The sequence below is a fragment of the Amblyomma americanum genome, chromosome 7, assembly GCF_052857255.1.
Source record: "Amblyomma americanum isolate KBUSLIRL-KWMA chromosome 7, ASM5285725v1, whole genome shotgun sequence".
Lineage (NCBI taxonomy): Eukaryota > Metazoa > Arthropoda > Arachnida > Ixodida > Ixodidae > Amblyomma > Amblyomma americanum.
Window position 1 is genome coordinate 42603528 of NC_135503.1, and position 22921 is coordinate 42626448.

Below are 22921 nucleotides of genomic sequence, written 5' to 3' on the forward strand. Positions count from 1 at the left end.
AATGGATTTTTGGCCCGCACCACCGGATGTTACTGGACTTTTTTCGAGAGTCCAGTGTGTCGTTATATTTGTAAATAATACTTCATACTAGAAGACACACTGTCGCAATAAAACAATTGATTGATTGGTTGATTAATTGATTGATTGGTTGGTTGAATAATTGGTTGATTGATTGATTGATTGGTGTGTCTGCCCTACTCTACCGAATGATCGCTCTGGCCCTAAGCATTTTTACAAACTGCATAGGCTGCAGGGTTTTGCCTAGGATCCTTCCTCCTATCCGTGGAACAAATAAGGCTGTCTTTTACTCTTATGTTACTTTACATTTGGGATAAGAAACGCTAAAGCATAGCTTGGTTACATGCCTACTATTACTACCTGCTTGCCTCTAAGCTAGGAATGTGCTATCACCTCATCATTAGCGTAAGTGCAACGTACGTTGTTCACGTATCTTTGACATTTTTTGTTCCGCGACCCAAAACACACAATCTTTATCGCGCCGCCGCCTCCACTTCACCGTGGGTAGGTGGGCGATAACGGTGCAGTGCCGCTGGCGCAAGGCATCGCGGCGCGCAGTCTCCGCCCATAGACGCCAGCTGTTGAGCGTCTGGGAAGCGTCAGGACCCCAGGTGCGTTATGCATTTTATCTGAGACAAAGCAATGAGTTTAACTAGAAATAAGGAAATGTATCTTTTTGTTGACGCGAAGATAGCTTCACTTACTCCAACCGAGATGTGCGCTGCTGGCCTTTAGTTGATGTGCGCGCTTACGAGTGACTAGGGTTTTGTGCCTCGAATTCCTTTATTTCATGATCACTTTCGTGCCTGCTTTGTCGAAGCACCTCGCAGATTGTGATGCTCGATGCTACCGAGTATTAGAGCGTATGATGTGTGACACGCGTGACATTTGATAACGGTATCTGCTGCAAGAAAAGCCCAACTTCAGTCAGCGTTGCGTTTCTCATTTTTTCGTCGAAGAACATTTCTGCGCAGTCGCGGACCTTGTTCATGAAGGCGGCAGCGGTTGTTTACCTTCTACAAGTCACAGCTTGCCCGGGTGCTCTGCATAAAAGGTCAGGAGATCTGTTCATGCAATCGGGAGTTCGCAGTGGTCTTAGGACAAAACTTGACCGTTCAGGTGGCACTTTCAGAAGGCTGGCTCGTTTAACTTCAACAGTTTGCTTAGCGCGCAAGCACTGAAATACCGTTAGCAGAAGCCGCATCGACTCTCAGTACTGTGAGGACCTTTTGTTTTGAGGAAACGGGCTGACGGCAAGAGGTGCCTGTTACGCAAGGAAGAATAAAACGTCATCATGGCCAGCGGAGATGAAGCTGAAACCAGACCTATGCGGACACACGTGAGGGACTTCCTGTGCGGCCTCGGCTCGTGGCGTCCCAAGTGGCTGCAGAGTTTCGCGTCACCTCGCTGCCTCTTCTTCTTCCTCAACATGCTCGCAATGTGTCAGTCTGCTTACAAGTCTTACACCATGGGCGCGCTTTCGACGCTGGAGCGCCGGTTCAGCTTGTCTACGAAATCCATAGCCATCATTCTCGTGGCCGAGAGCATCAGTCCCATCTTCTTCGACATTCCCTTGGGCTACGTTGCCAGTTGGATCAGCCGACCGAAACTCCTCTCTATGGGCATGATGGTCGTGGGGTGCAGCTCCTTGACCGTGGCCCTGCCTTACGTCATCTTCGGGCCCGCGACTCATCTGCTCGCCAAAGATGACGGCCAGGGGCACGTGTCAGACCTCGCCAGCCTCGAGTTCTGCGGAAGCGGCGCCGGAGACGGTGGCCCTGCGGAAATCAGTCGCGACTGCGCTAGCCAGGCGACGGAGAGCTATCTGCCCTTTATGATTCTCTTCGTGGCGTCTTTCCTGAACGGCTTCGGCCAGAGCGTTCTGCAAGTCGCCGGCAGTAGCTACATCGACGACAGCGTCAAGAAGAAGAGCTCGCCGTTGTTTTTTGGTAAGTTCCTCGGCTGGGGGACACGCTTTGTACATACCTAAGCACACTTGTCTTGCACGCTCGCGCGCTGCTCTTCGGAGCTAGAATAGTGTAGTTTTAAAGCATGCAGTGGTCTTCGCAGAAAAGTCTTGCTCTTGGCCGTCACCACGTATCTAAAGAACAATAATGGCTTCAGCACCGGGCCCCTAACATCGCAGATCCGCTAAGATCTCATTATATTTGTCCGGCAGCGCACCACTCCAGTGCGCTAGACAAGTGAGTTCGTGTTTCTACACTGGGTTAGCAAATGAAGCGGAAAGTGGACGCATTACAGGTCCCCTCAGAAGTAGAGACATGATATCAGTAAAAAAAAAAATGAGGGCATAGATACAAGTAAATTGAGAAGTAAAATAGAGTCTGAAACACCATGTGTACACATGCAACTGTAGGAGCGGTACTCTAACCGTTGGAAGCTTCGATATACCTCCCTAGTTTCAAATACACATCGCCTAAGCAAGGTTACAAGGCCATAGCATGCTTCATCTACTTCTGTACGCTAATGTACGTGATTTATTTGGACTCTGACTATTCGAACGCCACAAGAAAAATATAAATGGCCTAAACTGCTATGGGAAAAATATATATATTTTTTTGCTTCCTTACTTCGGCTGTGTCAGTGTCAGTATTGCGCACCAGTGTTCGTGCATCATCGTATTAGGATTTTGCTTCAAATTATACTTTTTTGGTCAATACCTTAATAATTGAGTGTCTTGGAAGTACTTTCAGGAGGCAGGCAGGTATTGTTGCCATTGTTTACAAATTAATCTAAATAAATTCACTTCAAGTCAATCTTGGTAAATTCTTAGGCCGGAGCCTAGACTTGCACCATACCCGTATACGTGTACTCCGCCTTATGTCTCGACCTTTCCAGTATCCATTACAGAGTGCACTATGCCTTCGCCAGTGCACCGGTTGTGCAGCCAGTTGATTCGCACGTGGTTTGCATCATGACTGAGACGCAACGTTGGCGCTACTGGAGCAATTGCATATTAATTTTTATTACCTAGGGATGTATGGTTTTAAAAAAATGTGTTGTATACTGTAGTTGTGCTGCTTTATAACGCTAACGACGCTTTGGAAAAAAGAGGAATTCATCCAGCCTACTTTTTTTTTACTAATCCAGCAAGGAGTTTTAACGGCCAGGCACACAAACATTGATAATAAGAAATGTTTGATAAATTTGATACGACTTAATGATAACCCTAAGGACGCTGTGTGATGCAGCTGAATTTCTCATACGAGCAGCTGTATACAGCGGGCGAAAAAGATGTTTGTCATGCGGCCCCGTGCGGAGGTAACGGAGGCTTGTGGAGGGAAGGGGAGAGGAGAGGGCATTTAGGAGTTGCATGCGAATATGTAAATCATCTAAAATGTCCCAGCTTCCTGAAAAAAAAACACACATAACAAGCCAGCGCACAACTTTCTACTTGGCCCTGATACCCATTGGCGCATAAACACTGTTATTTAGAACTAAAGCTCTTTCCTCTGGCCTGCAGCTTGACCGTTCATGACTTTGCGGCTCTTGTATACGCGGGCCTTGCTCTCACTAAATCATGTAGGTAAAAACGGCGCTGAAAACTACACCTGACGTCATGACTCAAGCACTGAGAGCAGAATTGGTGGGAGTATTCCTCCTTTATGTTCGATGCTAGCTGCAGTTTGAATATGCACCAAGTCCCCGTGAAGGCTAAGCGTGGTCTTCCTTTCCTCAACGTCATTAAATATAAATCTGTTAGTGGTTTCAAAAAATTTTATTTGTAAGGTTGCAGATTTCCCACTAGCCACGCTGACGTCGAACTCTCTGCCCCAAAAACATGTTCAGAAGTACGACGGTATTAAGCAGTGCGTGTTTTACCTTTCTGCACTCGCAGTCTGACTCAGTTAGAAGCAATTGGTCTCACTTGCAATTTTCCGGCTTTGCCGGTATCTTACCTATAGCCCATCTCAGTGACATACAAATATAGGAGGAAGCAGCTTTGCGTCGGTATACACTCGCGGGCTTTATCGGTTTCCATGTATTTTGACGCATGGCCTCACAAAAGTAGAGAGCTTCTTTTGTTATCCCCATTGTTCCTGTTTAGACAGATATAGATAAGCAGCATGTTGTGTGCTCACTATCGGCTCTCAGGACAGGAAACTGAGTGGCTGGAAGGTTTCCAACTGACTGTAGGTAAGACTGGCCTCAGCGAGAACCATGCGTTTCGAAGTACATGCTTCAAATTAACCCGGAAAGGAAAACACACTAGATTGAACACGTGTGTACAGAGGGCAAAACACATGTCTAGAACGGCCTGTGTGCTCCGCAGCTCCCAAAGCCACTGCAACCAGGAAGGCAAAAAATTACGATGAAATATCCTATGAGTTTAACTGCACATGCTTACATCTGGGCCATTTTTAACCAAATGTTGACGCTAGTATCACGTGTTCAGCCCGAAACACGCCCAGAACGTGTTCTAAACAAGCATTTTGCCCTCTGTACCTGCCGCGGCTATTGTCACCTGCATCAGTGCTTATATTCAACACAGGCCTATCGTTTTCGCTCTGTCAATAATTTGCGATATAATGCCTAGCCTAACTATGCAAGCTGCCAGTGCAGTCATTCAGTCAGAAATGCGTGAAAGCAAAAGACAGTGACGCATAGAAGTCAGAAAACTTCCACTCAGTCAGGTAGCGTGCAGTGTTGAGAAGTACTGAAATGAAATCTAAGGTCTGACGAAATCTCGTCTGGTCGGGTAGTAAGTAACTCATTTCAACAGAAAAAAGAAGACGCCGACAAAAGGTTTGGGTCCAAACAAGACGTTTCGGCTTCCGTACGGAAGCCTTGTTCACTAAATTTTTTTTTCTAGAACAGCGACGCTTAAATATGCTTCAATAATCGTCCCAGGCATCTTGCGTAGGTTGGCGGGAGATTGCCGATGTTACGATTAAGTCTTTTTGTCAGTAGTCTGCCTCACCAAGGACTCGAGATACTGGCGTGAAAGCCAGTTCTTTTCTTTGGCGATGATGGAAGCCCTTTCCCAGCAGACATCATGACCTGCTGATACGGCGTGCTCCGCAAGTGCGTTGGAGTAACTTTCTTGTTCTTCACGTCCAACATATGTTCTTTCAGACGTCTTCCAAAATTCCCGCTCTCGCCGTTGTAAACATAGTCGCAATTGGCGCAGGGGATTCTGTACACAACACCCGCAAATTTTTCTTTCTTCAGTTTTTCCTTGACCTTCACGAGCTCGTGCTGTAACTTGCGGGCGGGTACGTGGGAAACGTGCACGTCGTACATGCGCAGAACACGTCCCAGTGCTTCACTTATGCCCAGCACATAAGGTATGGCGACGCGTGCTTTGCATTGGCTGCCGACCGGTTCCGCTGACCGCGCCGAGCGACGTTCAACGGAGTCCACAAAATTCCTGGGGTAGCCGCAGTTTATCAAGTCCCGGCGTATTTGTATCAGGTCCAAGGCACGATCTTCAGGTCTTGAGCAGATTTTTTGGGATCGTTGAATCAGCGAAGCTGCAACTGCACGTTTGTGGCAGGCCGGGTTGACCGAGTCAAAATGCAGGTATCTGCCCGCGTGGGTGGGCTTCCTGAAGACTTGAAGCAAATTGCGGCGGCCATCTCTCTCCACTGACACGTTCAAAAAAGGCAGACGGTTGGCAACCTCCTCCTCGATAGTAAACGTAATGGCCTCAGCGATGCTGTTGATGGGCTCTGTGAAAGCGGCGAGTGCATCCTTTTTCATGATGCAAAAACAATCATCAATATATCGCAGGAATACCTGAGGCCGATGTTGGAAAGACGCCAGAGCTCGGTTTTCTATAGCTTCCGAGGTCAGGTTAGCAGAGGTGACAGAAATGGCCGCGCCCATTGCTGTTCCATGCACCTGTTTGTAGAAGGTGCCTCGAAAGACGAAATACGTGTTTTCTAGGCAAAATTTCAACAGCCTCAACACATCCGGTGCCTCGAAAGGTGTTCTTTCGCCGAGCTTCTCGTCTGAGTGAAGGGCAGCGCCGCAGACATCCGCCGCTAGATCCACAGGGACGCTGGTGAACAGTACTATGGAGCACGCAGGAGAAACCCGTATATACAAGCACACTCACACAAGAAAAAAACTGGGGCAAAAAAAAAATATGCGGATGGGTAGTCGCGTGTGCGACATCCAAAGAACTTCATACATGGACGGTTTCGCAAGAAATTCAGTCTGCAGCGGTGCCTAGTCTGCTGTTACATTATAGCAGAGTATCGTGTTTATGCCGTAACGGTCCATAATGTTTTTTTCATATTGATATGCCTTTGCGCATACACTATACAAGCTGCTAGCGGCATACTCCAAGGTACAAGGTACAAGTCAAGAATGCAGCGGAACATACCCCTCAAAAGGAGACTCTCCAGCCAATGGGGTTGTCTGCTTGTCATGACGTCCCGGTTAATCCCATTTAATGTAGCTACTTACGCTAAATGATTAACTGTGACGTCACGAGAACCGAGCGACGTCATTGCCTGGAGGGCCTCCTTTGAGCGGCATTCGCCGCTGCGTTCTTGGATTGAACCTAGCTATAGTAGCACCTCTGCAGCCATGGTTGCCTGTCACCATTGCTATTCTCTCCGCTGTTGTTTTTTTCTGCCGCTGTGCCGTTGTGAGTGATGTGACAAATCCCTGATTATTACCTTTCCCTCGCTCCTCACCTAATTGCTTTACTTGGGATCTAAGCGCTTGAAATAGTCGTTCATTCAACAGGAGCGTGACTGCTTATAGTTAATGATCGCCCCTTGTATGGCTATGAACACGTGTTGCCGAAGTACAGGATACAGAAGTAATAGGAAAATAAAAACGGCAAATTCACCTAGTTAGGTTTTTTCCACATTCGAATTTCAAGCTTTCTTTCTTGATAAGAAGTTCATAATACAAAATCTGCCACGCTTGCATAGGACAAGCTCTCCAAGTCAAGCTCTCAGTGGGACCCCTTGTACAAAGTGCGCAACAAATAAGTGCGAAAAATTTCAGAAGTAAATGACATAAAAAACATCGCTACAATTGGCGAAAAGTATAGTTGTGTATTTTTCTCCGCAATCAGCTATGCTTGGTGCTTCAGTGAGTCTTTTGGTCTCGGAATAATAATCGCTTAGAAGCGACACTCGTTTTCTAAAGTATACCATCCTGCTAGTAAGAATTTAAGAAAGCCACAGTCTTTGTTCCTAGTGATAACTGCAGGTGCTCAAGACCGCTCCAGGCCCTTGTAACAGTCTTCGATAAAGAAACGTTATTGCATTTAGTCACAAAAACATTTTTTTTTCTGAATACCTTATGTATTAGTAGTCGATTCATGTCCACCTCGCATACGCATAGCTGCGTTTTCCGCGACAAGATTTTTATTCATAAAAACAGGCACAAAAGTTTCAACGGGGCAAAATCAATAACCGCGTTGACAGACTGCAGACGCGTGTTGGACCAACTAGGAGACCTTTACCTCTACTCAGCATCTGGTGAGTACAGTGACCGCTCTGCGCAGGGGCAAGCTTCTCCGTACGGTCCATTGGTCCAGCACTGGGATTCCTTGCTGCCAGCGTCTGCCTCTCACTCTACGAGGATCCCTTCCGTAAGTTCGATTCAGGGATTATTAAACAGTTATTAAACAAATGCAGCGTTTGTTTTCGCAACAGACTCACCGATAAGCATCGCTCTGAATAAAAGCATTTCCCTATAATCAGGAACGCAAAACCACTTGATCGGTGACATTTTGTCGGTGGGAGTTTTTTTTTTTAATACGATAGTATTATGCTGAATGCCATGAACGCGAAAATTGTGCGCCGTCGGCGGCTGCGTCTGTGTGATGCACCCACCTGTCTGCCGTGGCAGGTGGTGCTTAGCAAAAATTCCCTCTCTCCACCTGCCACGGCTGGCAGGTGGCAGGTGAAGAGAGAGAGAGAGAGAGATCCCCCTCTCCACATTTAAGGAAAAGGATGGAGACGCCAGACTAATAATGACTCAGCAGAAATTAATAAAAGAAGAGATTACTAATAGAAATTGAATCAGATAGAATCAGCATATAATAAGAAGTGGATAAATTGGCGTGTAAAAGTACATGGAATCAGATTTGGAATAAAATTAGAAATGCAAAAGGTTCGTCAGTGAATGAAAAAAGTCATTGCATTTCCTCCGCACCAATCCATTTGATCGCCCCGACATTTTTTTTTTTTAACCTCTTTGCCGGTGGCAGAGGTTAAAGCTCTCTATCGACGTACAACGGTCGTGACCAGCTCTTAAATTTGGGATTCTTGACAGCTATGGGTTTCGCAGCTCGAAACCAAGTAAAAAAAATGTAGCGGTAGAGTCTACGGGTTTCAAGTTGCAGCGCCTGCGATATCCGCCCTCTCATATCTTATGCCTCAGTTTTAGCAAGAAGCGGCTCTGTGAACCTGTATGTCAGCCTCCGTTATCTTTTTCCTGTGATAGATAACTGTCTAAGTCACTCGGAAACACTCGTCGGCCGCTGACCATTGCGATATGCTAAGACAAAGCGCGCTGCGACAACGCACTCATCAATCTTTTCTTTCACAATGACGTCCGGCTCTTGCTGAATGCTTTTCAACTCATCGCGTGTTTTTAAAACGACGTCCCTCGATGTTGCACAACAAAGCCACTGAAGTTGTAGAATTCCGAGTCAGCAGCCCCAAGATGGTTCGGTGGTTGAGCTGGAGCGCATTGCTACAGAATTACTAGCGTGTTATTCATTCACTCTTCATTCTTGCCCGTAAATACGTAGTGACAATGGCAGAAACGATTGTTTTCGAAGGCAGTTATTGAGGCTTAGCAGCCTTCAGAGTAAGGCACTTAGCACGAAAGAAAGAGATCTGGCTCTCTGCTCAAACGGAGAGATACCGCGTTGATTTTGAGCCAATTTTACACGACGTCCATTTGCTTTTAATGTCATTTAAAAAACAAAAACAAGAAACGCCTTATAAATATCCTGTTCCGGCTATTACTTTTTATTTTCAAGCCGTGGCTTTATCTTTCCATTTCTTTGGTTAAGCTCAACACCTTTTTTTTTTTATTTAATGTGAGTGGGGCTGATATGTTGGAGGTTAAACTTCTAGGTTTACTTAAGCTGGATCTTATTAGGCGTTCAGGACTATTTTGTCGCTCGGATCAGATGTTCTCGCATGCGTTTCCGCCTATAAGAACGTCAGATTGGTAGAGAGCTATCCGAGTGAAAAACACGTTTGGCTAGCCGTTTGTGCGATAATCATCATAAACTACGGCATTTCCGTGGAGAGCACGAAGTTCTGTGCACTGATTGCGCTGTGGGAAATAACGTAAATGTCGGCCACTTTACGGTAAGTGATGAGATAAACTACACGAGAAAAAGGTCCGAGGCTGGAATGAAATTGTCTCTGATATAGCGCGCACACTTGTATCGCTACGCCGTCTGGTGGCCTCTTTAGCGGATAACTTCCGGAGCACTGGAAAGTCGAGTAGTTGAGGGAAGGAGAGTCAATGAGAGAAGCCTTGAAGGCAGCGCTTAGTCTAGCTCTTTAGCACAGCATACAGTAATCACGATACGTGGTCCGGATTCAGCCACTTAGTTGGTGTCAAAAGCGGGGCTTAATGAAGTCTATACTCTCTTAGTTCTTGGTCGTGTCTCTAACACCATCACTTTTTTTCTTCCTTCCTCCCCTCTTTTCGCACTCTGTGCGCTTTCCTTAGAGCGCAGTTCACGCGTCCACTCTGAGTGGGAAAGTTGCCGAGCCGTTACTTTCTACAAAATGTTCGGACGCCCCGAAGATGACACAGACGAGGAAAGGCAGGACCAAACGTTCGCTATGAACTCAACAGATTCATTGGAGACACAAAACACCGAAGAAAAGAGTAAATACGCAGACCAATCCACAATGAAAAAGAAAACCAAAATAGAAACTATGGGCAAAACCATCAGCGCATTCAATGACGCACTAAACACTTTTAATGAAATGTGCGGAAGCAGGCCATCGTCGGCGTTGTCAGTGTGCGGAGTTTCATTGTTGGGTGACAGCGGCGCTGCTTTGGTGGCGCAGTGAGTCCGGACATTCCGACCACGGACCCGCGATGGGTTGGCTGCTGGTGGCTGGGCTACGTGTTCTGGGGCTGCCTGCTGCTGCTGGCGAGCGTGCCCGTGCTGCTCTTCCCCAAGGTGATGCCGGCCCGTCTGCCGGATCCGCCGCTGGTCTTCAAGAAGCGAGCCGACTCCAGCCACATCTCGGGTCAGTCGCTCGAGTCCAGCTTCAGTCTAACTCGATAGATCGATCCATCGATTGATTTATTTATTTATTGATTGATTGATTGATTGATTGATTGATTGATTGATTGATTGATTGATTGATTGATTGATTGATTGATTGATTGATTGATTGATTGATTGATTGTCTGATTGACCGATCAGTCTTTCGGCTCGTCTGCACCGATTAAAAACCACTGCCGGTAGCAACAACAATTAATTCCGAGTCCTGCAGTACGTCAGGGACTGATTCATATGCCATACAGCCATCGCGTCGACTATTAACTTCAGCTCTTGCACATTTAAGCTTTCCGGAAGTGTGGTATGCGGGAGCTTCAGTTTGCATTGGATACGCCTTATTGCACATACTATTACGCAGTAATCACTCGATAGTCGACTCAGAAGCAGGCGTTCAAGAAATGCGCCCAGCAGCAGCCTTCCTTCAATTTCCATCGCGAAAGTAATCGGTCTCCTCTTTCCGGGGTTATGTAACCTACGTGTTTCGTGTTTCTCGCGACCCCGCTGACCCCACAGAGATCAGCAAATCGTTGACCCGGCTGCTCCGGAACCGAGTGTACGTGCTGCAGTTGTTCATGTCCATGCTGATGTACAGCGGCCTGCACGGATACACCATGTTCTCGGCCAAGTACATGGAGGTCGAGTTTCGCAACTCGGCGGCCAGGGCCAGCGCGTTCGCTGGTAAGTCAGCCCCAGCTGGAGCCACACGCTAATTTGAAGACGAATAAATCTCCTGGCGGAGGTGTCGGGGACAGCAGCTGTAGCTGAAGTCCTACTGACAGGATAACTTAGAAGGTGCCTTAAATATTCTTCGTTTTCCAAACACTTTCTCTGCTTTTGAAGTTTTTGTGTTGCCGCTGTTTCCAAGAGCTCGGGACAGTGATGTAGTTCATTTGTTCTGCCACAACGTAGATATGAAAAGAAACGAACGGCTGTGTTTTTCTAGCAAAAAATAAAAAAATAACAATGACTGTGCAGAAGGTTCGATCTGAGAGTCCCTTTATCTGCAAGATGTAGCATTGGACCGCTCGGCTAAGGCCTTATTTTTTTTTTTTTTTTGCTTCATGGTATTTATTGCAGTGAGGTATTGTTGCATGTGCACGAACTATTTGCAGCCTTTACGAAGCAGTATAAGTTCCAGCTCAAAACAAGACAACACGTAGGCCTATACTGTGACGTGGACACATTGGCTCATAGCCCTACAGCGAGGAATAGGGCAGCCGTTTTGTAAAAATGCCAATTTTGGCCAATTGTTTATTTTGTTTAGGCAAACATGGGCTTGAAGAATGGAAATACCAGTATCTGTTTTATTAAACCCCGATGGTGAAAAGCGGTTGGAACTGTCGATGTTTGCAAAATCTTTTTTGTCACCTAAAAAATGGCTCAATTTTCATCGTTTCTATTGAAGCCAATTGTTTAAATTTTGAATGGTTTTGGAGCAAATATTTGGCGAGGCATTGAGGCATGGCTGTGCGGGTGATTGACTAGAACCTAAATCCTTTGGAAAAACCTAGCCCGTTATCTGTACGACTAGTTAAGTAAAAAAAAAAACGCTACTTCCCGTTGAAATGCCGAAAGCCGCAACGCTTAGGGGCGCTATTGCTAGAGGCTGTCCCAAATTTTTAATAACGAGAATCATGAAAACTGCAAGGGATGGCTCAGCGCAGCACGGTGAACGCCTGAAACCCAAGCTCGACCAATCACGCGTCAGTGTCCTGCGTCTTCTGCAATGTAGATGCATCAGAGGCCCTTCCTGGGTTTTCGGCACAGCATGATGAGCGTAAAACGAATCGCCGGCTCCCTATTGGTCGATTCCCAACCAATCAACGTGGTAGACGCCTGCTGTTTACCAGATGACGATGCTGGTCAGTGAGAAAATGCAGTCTGTTGCAGTTGAAACGAGTAGGTTCTGAGCCATGGGGGTTGTTTTGGTCGGGGAGCAGACCTTGGCACATGTAAAGGGGGAGAGGAACTATTGTTACTTCGAAACAGTCTTTCTTTCTCGGGAACACGCTGATGAAAATCATTTTTCTTTCATAAGCCCGTCGATTCTGGCCTTCAGGGCGCAGCCTGACGCAAAACAACCGTAACAAAACGTAAACGACTGGAAATTGTAGAAGAATAATTCAATAGGAGTACTGCATTGGCAGCTCAATTCTGAGAGGCTTATTCTTTTAGGAGGGTCCTCTACTTAAAGTTTCTATCGCTCTAACAAGCGAGTGATAGTTCGCCTCGCTGAAACCACTATTTACACTCGTGGTAAGTTCGCGTTAATGGGCATGACCTACTGTAGATGTCAAAGGCCAAATGAATTGCGGCACAAGAGAGGGAGAGAGAGAGAATAAACTAATACAGAAGTCGATATGTGGTGCGCATTCGGCCGGGATTCTCAGTTCATGGATTCCTGTGGCTTGGCTCCCCAGCACACGAGAAAGCTGCTAGCGAACGTTATTCGCTCGCAGTTCTGTTTTTCAGAAGCAATTTATCTGAGAAACCCTTTATTACAGCTTGAACGAATCGTCACCGAGCATAACACAGGTGTTTCGCCTTCTCTGTGAAATATGTCGAAGCACGAACAAGGCGTCAGCTTTTACAAATCACCCCCATATTTGCGCTAATGGCTTGCACACGTCTACTTAACTGAATTGTCACTGCACCCACTTCTATGACTTACTATTGGCCGTATTCACCGCATAATGTGAGAGCCTCGAGCTTGATCTCGCGGGCACGTTGCCCAAGCGAGCAAGGCCTCGTTCGAGTTCTCCAAAACCACTGGCCTTGAATTGCACTATTACGAGAGCGCCACACGCGAGCGGATTTGCGAGCGCGCATTCAGTCGATCGTCCACTCTATCTCTCTCTGCTTCTCTGTTTGTTTTGTTACCGCCTCCCTTGCACAAATAAAAGAGTATGTGGAGCTTCTCGGCTGAAGCCAAGCGCGAGGGCTTTCGCTGAAGGACTTCCTAGTTTTTTTTTTTTAATTCTTGCCATAGTGAACTTAAAATGTATTGCACAAGCTTAGCGTAGAGAGCTCGGCCAGTTGGTGGTTTGTAACACTATCACTCATCTTTCCAGCGCACATAAAATACATAGAGGAAGAGTACACTCTAAGCACAAATGCGCCTGTATATGGGCGTAAAAAAGGGAGTAAGCTGTCTTCTAAGGGGAGTGCGCTAGAAGACAGCCTGCTCTCTTTTTACTCCTTATTGTTCAAGAGTGCAGACACATCTGAGCAGCGTCTGTGGTGTCTACTCTCCCTCTGTCAGTGTGTTTTATGTGCCTGGAAAAATGAGTCGCAAGCTTAGCCCCAAGTAAAGCACGCACAAAGCATTGGTATAACGGAACATATGGCGCGTGATCGTGCTCTCACTCATGACGTCAAGTTGCTCAATAACGTGGCGCAGGTGATGTGTCTCTCCCAGCTGTACTCGAAGGAATAACTTCGCCAACGTCACCGCACATGTGAGAGCGTGCGTTGAATGCGTGAATTGCCGGAGTTGCACGCGCATTAAGCCGAGCGAAAGCGTCAGTGACTAGCAGATCCTGACGTATACGGGCTGATGATGCCGATATGATGAGACAATGGCGCCAGTTTAAGGAAGTACATGCCCGCAAAGCTGAAGCCGGCAGATGCGAAAGACAGGTTAATTACGGTGGGGCCAGTCGAGCGTTTGAGGTGCGTCAATACAGCGCTAACCTTGTCCATCAATAACAGCACAGTGAGGCAGAGTTAAACAATCAGCTAACGCTGAATTAGGAATCAGCATTAATATTCGCCTGGTAATCTTTTTTTTTTTCGCTATGCGGGTACGAGTTGCTTCCAGCTGAAGCCCAAAACACTCGCACTTTGTGGGGGCATCGGCCCTGAGAAAGGCTCACCACATGCACTTGAAACATAAAAAGGGAGTAAGCAGTCCTCTAGCGTACTTGCCTTCAGGGGCTGGGTATGCTGCCCAAGTTCCTGGGTAGATTTAGATCACTAAACATATAGAATGCTTACTGTTGGCAACAGAGGCCCATTCCCACTTCAAAGCATGGTGACTTGAAGCAGTTAGCAATGAAATCAGTCTTTAAAGCACTGCGCCGGATGTCTTGAGGTTAGCAAAGAGAGGAGGTTGAAACCTCGGTTAAAATCATGTTCCGTAACTGCAAGAACTCCGTGTGTTTTGATAAAAGTATCTGCTTCCCCTAACCAACCGTAAGTATTTCGTATTTTTAGTGATGGAAATATGTCCCAGGCCATGGGCAGCATACGCTGTCCCTTTCAGGGAGCGCGCTTGAGGATGGCTGACTCCATTTTTACTCCCTTTTACGGTAATTCGTGTTTAGAGTGCATTCCAAGTAGAACACGTTCTTGGGCAAGTCGGTTCATAGTTTGAGTAGATGAAGCGCACAAAAACACAGCGCACAGGCCTCGTGTCTTCTTTTCCTGTGTGCTGTGTTTTTGTGCGCTTCATCTACTCAAGCATTCTAAGTAATGACGTCACAAGGGCACCACGAATTCTGGGTGCAGCGTTCTCACATAGTTCCTGCATTGCGCGAAGATGATGCAGCTACTTCTGTTCTTTTTTTCTTCGCTCACTTCGAGCGAAAAGGTGGTGAGTCTTTGCTCTATTCTGCTTACTTCAGACCTGAGCTGGGTTTACGTAGCGCACCCGTCGTTCCGTTCAAGGGCTGATCTCGTCGGTGTTCAACGTCACGAGCTTCCTGTTGTCGGGCGTGGTGATCCACCGACTGAGGCCGCCGCCCAAGGTGCTCGCCTGGTACAATGTGGTCGTCACCTTCGTCGTCTCCTGCGGATTCGTCGTGGCGATGCTCGTCAAGTGCGACTACGGAACCATGCCCGGGGTGTCGGTCGTCCAAGGGAAGTGAGTGGCTCGTCCATGTATACTAGGTGGCACGCGTGGACTACTTCTAGCTTCTGCTGATGGGCACTGTAATTTCAGAAACGTTAATACGAAAACGCAGGCGCTTTGCTGATACGCCAGCGTTACCAGTAATAACGGATCAAGCATGTAAGTAATAATACTAATCTGTTATTAGGTATGAAAAGGAACAGTAGTAACTGTCTCAATCAGGGCAGACACCCTTACCTCGCATTTCGCAGTTATCGGCTTACTGAGAAGACTTTTGTCTAAACAGCTCAGGGATGGCCGGGACTGTTCGTCGAGAAAGAAATTGCTTGTCGAAACAACAGTGAGATTTTTCCCATGTGCTGTTGGTTCAGGCAAGGGTGCACGTCGACGTAATGATTCACGCCTGTTTGTTCTGAAGTGTGGTATGCCGCATCCTTATTTCTTCCTACGTTAAGGGTTGTAAGCTTGATCCATATAATCATGGCGCTGATTTAGATCGCAAGGCATTTACTAATCTCCGAGGCTTGACTTCACACCTGTTTCACAAAGATGCAAAAACCCGTTTACCCTCTGGAAAGAACTGGGAAAAACTATCTGCTGCCTTTAGTGAGAAGTGCGATGGCTTGACAGCCGAACAGCTTGACGATTATGCTGTAATGTGAGGCGATATAGGCGAGCTTCATCTTTACAGGTGAGAGAGAATGTATTGCACATCCTCGAGGTTAGCTCGGGAACCAATATTGCAATTTTAACTGTGCAGTAACGCTTTCCGATGGTTTGCTGTTTCTTGCCACGTGCACCAAGTTCAAGTCCTATGCCCGAGGTTTACGGAATCAAGCGAATTTCATTTCTGCATGCGAGTAAAACGGTCGGAAACGCCGAGGACACTAGTATTCATTAGTCACCGAATTAGTACCAGCTGCACAGGTATGGAATTTTATGATCTTGGCTTCATTAACCATCCGGCTAGGATGCGCTGAGATTAGAACATGATTTTTTTTTCAGCCTTGACCTGAACAACAAGTGCAACGAAGAGTGTTACTGCACCCTTCAGAGTTATCAGCCCGTGTGCGAACCCGTCGGAGGCACCGTATACTTCTCTCCGTGCTTCGCTGGATGCCAAAAGCCCGAGGGAGAGGTGGGAGCTAACTTGACGAAGGCAAGTTCGCACAGCAATACATACACAGAAATCAGTAGCTGACAGTTGATGACCATCCTCAGTTGATGAGCGTTTAGGTTAAAGAAAGTCAAAATGAAAATCAGATTGTTTCCTTGCTCACGTTATTTTGATTATGCGAGTAAAAAAAATCAGTTTTTGTTTTTGTTATTGACCGCTTACACATTTGATTATCGAACTGCAAGGGCACGCCAATTGAAAATTTTGAGTTTTGCTCGAATTTTGTAAAAGCATATTTTTTTCTCATCAAGGTTAGGACATGTTTAAGCCATAAACTAAAGGCATCATGGAAAGAAATGTAATGCCTTCCAACGTATTAAAACAAAAAATAGTCTTCCTGAACCTGCTCGAAACGCTGTAGACCGCAAAACCTACCACCGCCGATTATTTTAAAAATAATTTATGCCAATAGGTGATAGTGAGCATGAAGTTCAACGAAATATATTTCTGGAAAAAAAATTTTTGCTCATATGAGCGCTCATTCAAGTTTCTGCGAAGAAGCAAAAGTTGGTTGGCGTAAAAAAATTTTGAAATAAAATACGAAGCGGGATACAATGATAAATCTAAATTTAGAATATTTCACTTGCGCTGTTGTTTCGGAGTTTTCTTGGTTCAGTAAAAAAGCAAGAATGCGCGACGTTCTAAGAAATTTTTACATGACTGTTGTTAACGTTTCAGCCACAATCATTTTTTATTGTTTTCACCTGTTGCTGCATCTTTTGATGAAAATAACCTGAAGTTGTTAAACAGAGTTCTCTTCAAGAAAATTACTTTAAATTGCGCAAAAGGTGAATATTTCTTTAGATTCAAACCTAAACTGAGGATCAATGTCCTCCAGATAAAAATACGTGAGACAGCTCATTGCAGACATCAACATCATTCTTTGTAATCTACAAATTTTTATTCGACTAACATTGTTTGAGGCGATAAAAATATGTTTAGAAGTCCGCAGCCAGCCTCACCGGTAGTTACTGGCGAACTCTTCACTGCAGAACACGTACTACAACGCAGAAGATGTGATGGGAGCTCAGTTCTCGAAGCAGTGCGATCCCAATGAGGCTAGGAATTGTTGGAGTAAGCTGTTGATGCAAACAACAAACTACAAAACTACACTGAATGTTTGCGCAAGTCGGGCGCTCTTTGACATGGGCCATTGATTTACCGTAAAGAGGAATCCTCAGCTGGTAGCCATCGGACGCGCTGCAAGCTATTATGAGCGCAATAGTACGTGTCGCTACCTATTTTTCTGGCACTAATATGCACTGTGACCTTCTACCAAGCGAATATCGGCTTTGCCGCTTGACGTCAGTAAAAATACATCGTAAGCGACGTATTTTCGTCAATCCACCACATCTCATTCTGGGGTCTCGGGGTGATCAGGCAGGCCAAAGCAGCACCGATGTGGGCGTTTTGAAGTGACAGTGCATGGCCAGTTTCCCCTAATTCTGTCCGACGTGGAGGGAGGAGGACGAGGGAACTTCTCTCCTGTTTCACACAAGAACACCGCGCTTGAGCGGGCCCACGGACGCTCACAGCAAGAGGTTATAGTCTGCAAACTGGAAATTTTTTTATGTCTCTTTTGCCTTCCGTTTTATTACCTACTCGTTTTCAGCTTTTAAACGCATGAATGTTTAGTGTCAGAGTATGGTCACCTATAAGTATTCCCACACGTTTTTTTTTTTTTTAAGTTTTGAGCATGATGTAATGGCAACAGGAAGCGTTGAAAGCATAAGCTGGCTAAAGTCGATCAACTATCGCGCTCCTTTGACTACGGTGTGTCCACGGTGAATTTCAAACCATGTTCTAATCGTTTTTCTTGTAATTTTCAATTTGCCATCCGGGTTACTTTAATTTTCTTTCCGTTAATTTTGGCCCAAGCAACTAGATCATCTCGTGATTTAATCTGGTCATGATATGGCCTCTGCAGGCTTGCTCTTGCTGTCACGTGTTGAAGTTATTTTTATTCCTATTTTGTGATGAAGCTCCGTCAGAGAAATAATAAGTTTTCTTTACATCGGACAAATCTCGTCTAAATATCTCGAGCACTGCTCACAGCTGTGTGTTTAGGATCGTAGTAGAAAATAATTTAAACGAGCCAAAGGCACCCTTGCCTGCAGCATTTTCTGTCTGTCGACTAATGCATGACTTGCGAAAGCGATCTAAACTGACAAGCACGGGAAGGACTTCGGATGTGCGTGATATTGGAATGTCTACGCTGACCGTTGATGCATGCAGCACGACGTAAGCACAGTTCGTTTTTTTTTTTTTGCTGTAATTACCAAACAACGAATCAGCGCGGTGAACAACGTCTCGTCTCTGAGTCCTCTGTGGTTGAGACAACGGCCTCGAAGCAGTCATGGTTTACTTTCATCATACATATGTATTATTCAAAAATGTGGTTGCGGGGACATAAATTTAAAGCAGCAACAACGGATAATTTAACGACATTTACAGCACAGAAAACAACATCTGCCCCCATATCATGGATCCACAGTCGGCGGAATGCTTGTGTTCTGCAGTGAAGACAGTTGGCAAAATCTACCGAGAAGACTGGTTGTGGACTTCAATTTCTTTTTCTCGCCGCAAACAAAATTTAACCGGATATAAAATTGCTAGGCTACAATCAACGAGGTTTGTGCGTGTTATGAGCCATCTCACGTATATTTATCAAAATAGCCTTGACCCTTAATTTAGGTTTGAATTAATCTAAAAGAAATCGCCTTTTGCGAACTTTGGAAGTAATTTTCTGAAAAAGTGCTCTGGTTAACAATTTTAAAATATTTTAGCATAAACTACAGCAGCAGGTGGAAACAGAAAAAATTATTTGGCTGGAACGTTAACAACGTTTATGCAAAATAATTGTTAAAAATCCACATTTTTTGCTCTTTTACTGGCTTAACCAGGAAAACGCGGAAAATCCTGCACGAATTCTTAATGAAGTCAGATGATCGAACAACGGCAGTAAAGTATTGTAAAATGATATTTGTCATTGTACCCAGCTTGACATTTGATTTTAATATTTTTAACTCCAACCAACTAGTGCTTCTTCGCGGAACCATCAAAGAGCGCTCACGTGAGCAAAAAATTTTTTCGAGAAAGACACGTCGTTCAAACTCCAGTCACACAGTACCCGTAATTTTTTTCAAAAGAATCGCTTTTGGCGCCCAGAACATTTCGCGTGACATGACCTCTATGCGAACCAATGAAAACGTTTCAGAGGCTGCACAGAACAAGCCGGAATCTGGAAGGTTTTACTAAAGATCTGTGTGTGAACAATAATTAATTCGAAAGCTTTTCTTTCCTGTAATATACTGAAGAAAGCTCAGGAGCCATCTTTTTTTGCAACCCAGAGCAGTCAGGAGCTTACAGTGCACCTATAGCTCTAGATCACGGCCGCTCGTAGACACAACACTCTGGAGCCGCCCCTAACCAACATCAGAATGCAGTAATTAAGTTTTGTAGCGATAGCTACACTATACGAGCCACTTCGCGAGGCTAGCGTGGCTGCGCGCTGAGCCGTGGCACCACCGCTCCTCCAGCTGTACGCATGCGCGGAGTGACGTCATAGCCAGCAGCTGGTGTCCGCGCCGCGCGCCTCGCCGATGGCGGAGCAGACACCGCCCACCTCGTCAGTTGTGCGCATGCGCGGAGTGACGTCAGAGCACGCAGCTGGTGTGCGCGCCGCGCGCCTACATTACGCTAGCATTTCAAGCCTTCAGCGTGGCGGCGCCGTGGCCACCGGGGCAGCTGCCGGCGGCGCGCCGGCGAAACCGAGTGGGGGAGAGAGAATCCACGTCCAGGGACGAAGACGAAGGAACACCCAGCATTTCGAAACGTAGCGGCGAAAGTCTGAGTTTGCAATTCGACTGAGCGAGTTCCACTCGGCCAGCTATAGCTATCGCGTCACTCCAGGTTTAACCAGAGCTAAACCACGGCCATTTTTTTTAATTTCTATGATTTATCATCCTTGAACACCATCAGCAATCAGGCGGCTCAGCAATCGGGATACGGTTCAAAGCATTCGCTATATTGAATGAGACATTTTCTTAGCTTTCACTGAGTTTGAACCGAGCTGGATCTACGCGACCCGCTTGTGCCAGAGCAGTGCGGGCTTGTTCGGTTTGCCGATACCCGCCCTCCATTCCCGGCAATAGACTCACGGCCATCAGTATAGGCCTTATTTTGTTGTTTGCAGTGGCGGCGACATCACTTGGGCCGGCTATCTCAGAAGAGACGTACAAGGTTAAGTGCCTCTACAGTGTCGATAGGAACCCTTTCTGTGCGTGCATATCCCGAGTACTGAGCACGTGCCGGTTCGCCCTTTGTCTCTGAAAGATGCTGGGTATATTTGGTGCAGGTGCATTGACGACCATTATGTCATGTTGCCTTCTGAATTTTCTGCGCCCAAGTGGAAAGCTTGTGGTTCAGATATCCGTTTTTTTCTTGATTTTTCTTTTATTGCCTGCATCTTTACGTTTTGCATGCGTTTTTTCATGCCCAGAACAATAGCCAGACACTAGTCAATACATTTAAAAGAACGTGCAAAATTAGACAACTAGGAAAGCTGTAGCAGGATACCACAGCTTTTTTTATTTTTAGTTCGGGAGATATGCGCGGCAAAACAGCCGAGCAGATCCGTGTGAGAAAGTGAAAACTCTAATAAAATAGAACAAGAACAAGAAAAAAATTGCTTCCGTGAAGTGGGTGGGGGAAAGTAACAACAAAAATAAAGCACAGAATATTGAAACAGATTTTAAAATGCACACATAAGTAGGAAAGGGTCACAAGAATAATAACTGAAATATGATGGCTATAACACAATGGTGGCATCGCAAGCATGCATGTCCAAGCAGTGTTATTCAACTCAATAAAGTGGCGTTTAATTAATCAAATTCTAGAAGTTTTGAGTGTTCAATATTCAATGTTGTGGCGTTCTGAACTTTAATACCTGTACAATACGTTAACAACGTATCCAACAAATGTTCTCACATTTTAAACGTATTGTCAAGCCGAGTCTGGAGCGTGAAATGCGTCAACGGCATATTTACTGGCACAGGCGTTGCAGTTCCTGTTCACACGTACTAAAAATGTCAACATCTACGAACAGCGAGATCGTCTTTTCCGAACTTTGTGGCGGCCAATGCACATTTCACGGTAGCCAGAGTCAAGGCCGAGAAAACATGTAATGTTCCTTTCTATATCGCGGTCGGTCGGGACGCTTGATGGCAATATTGCGTGCAGCCGTGGCATCTGACCGTGACTTGAGCGTCAAGCACAGCCTCTTGTAAAACCAAGCGTGAAAAGGGATTTCAGACAAAAACGGACATGTCCGCAGCCGCTATCACAAAAACAGCGTGCCCTTGAATTTTTCCTGCCAACTCAAGGTCACCAAAGCTAACCCCGAAAGGACGCGCGATGCGCCAGCTTGTGAGTCTTCTTGAAAGGCGCCTGAAGGCTATAGTGTTGTGCAGGAGCGGAGAGAAATGAACACGCTCCTCTTCTATAGGCGCATGCGTTTAAGTGCAAATATAAAAATGATCTCTGGCCACATGTAAGCACGTGCCGTGCCTTCCAATTGTCGATAGGCGTCGCGTAAATAAGGTTAGAAGGACACAGCGGGCTGCCCTTTGCTCCTCTCAGCACCCGCACACTTTATGAGCAATGAAAAGCAAGGACTGATTGATACACAAACAAAAAAACGCGGAAGAAGTTATGCCTGACACAGCAACCAATCTGCACGCCAATGAATGCAATGAATGTTTCCCACTCGGTAGGCGGAAGTGGAAATAAACAACAGACCAAAAGAAGTGCTGTAAGCACACAATAAATACACGTGTGAAAAAAATATCATCCTGACATACGCCGAAATACGCCTGTCATTCCGAGTCCAGCTTTCTCGGGCAAAAATTTTGAAAATTGGAAAATTGTAAGGCACTGTTATAGAAATATTGAAGGAAATGGTCCATTCAATTCTGATATGTGGCAAAATCTTTTTTTAGATATTTACAACGACCGCATCGAACAGTTGAGACTACCATATAAAACCAATGGGGAACGCTTTTCACGATAGCAAAAACGTGAACAGAAAAAACACAAGACTGCCACCGGGTGATCTGCGGATATATTGATTGTTATAGTGAAATATTATATTATATGAGAAAACTGCGTTCATAAACGATTTCCCGCTCAAAAATGGTTTTGTCCAGAATTTCTGGGCATGTATGTTGAAGCTAACTGGCGAAGTGCAGAGCAGAACTTGAGATGCAAACGACGTTTCGCAAATGTGCCGCGGCGTTTTGCAGCTGACCAACTGCAACTGCCTGAAGACGTTCGACGACAGCGACTTCTTCTCAGGAAACGCCGTGGTTGGGTTCTGCAAAGGCACCTGCTCCATGTTCGTGCAGTTCATCATCATAGTCTCGCTGGTGCAGTTCATGGGCATGTCCACGTCCGTGAGCCACACGCTCTTCATGCTTAGGTGAGCAGCGTTAATGACGCGATCAACTTTTAAACAACTACATATTGTTATTTCAATGCGTGTGTCCCCGCGCGGTAGCGCGTTGTGTGAGAGACAGAAAAGGGAGTATCTCGTGTGTTTATCATCATTCCTCATCGGTAT

At 45.8% G+C, this 22921-nt stretch overlaps 1 protein-coding gene across 1 annotated transcript in view; it reads left to right on the forward strand.

The window, feature by feature from the left end:
- Positions 1-572: 572 nt before the first annotated feature.
- LOC144098966 (solute carrier organic anion transporter family member 74D-like) overlaps positions 573-22921 on the forward strand; it is a 28349-nt gene continuing 6000 nt past the window's right edge. The window contains exons 1-7 of the mRNA XM_077631954.1: positions 573-1967; positions 7511-7597; positions 10053-10238; positions 10787-10951; positions 14942-15137; positions 16131-16284; positions 22605-22780. Of these exons, the coding sequence (XP_077488080.1) occupies positions 1313-1967; positions 7511-7597; positions 10053-10238; positions 10787-10951; positions 14942-15137; positions 16131-16284; positions 22605-22780 (1619 nt within the window). The 5' untranslated portion in view covers positions 573-1312. The remainder of the gene's footprint in view (positions 1968-7510; positions 7598-10052; positions 10239-10786; positions 10952-14941; positions 15138-16130; positions 16285-22604; positions 22781-22921) is intronic.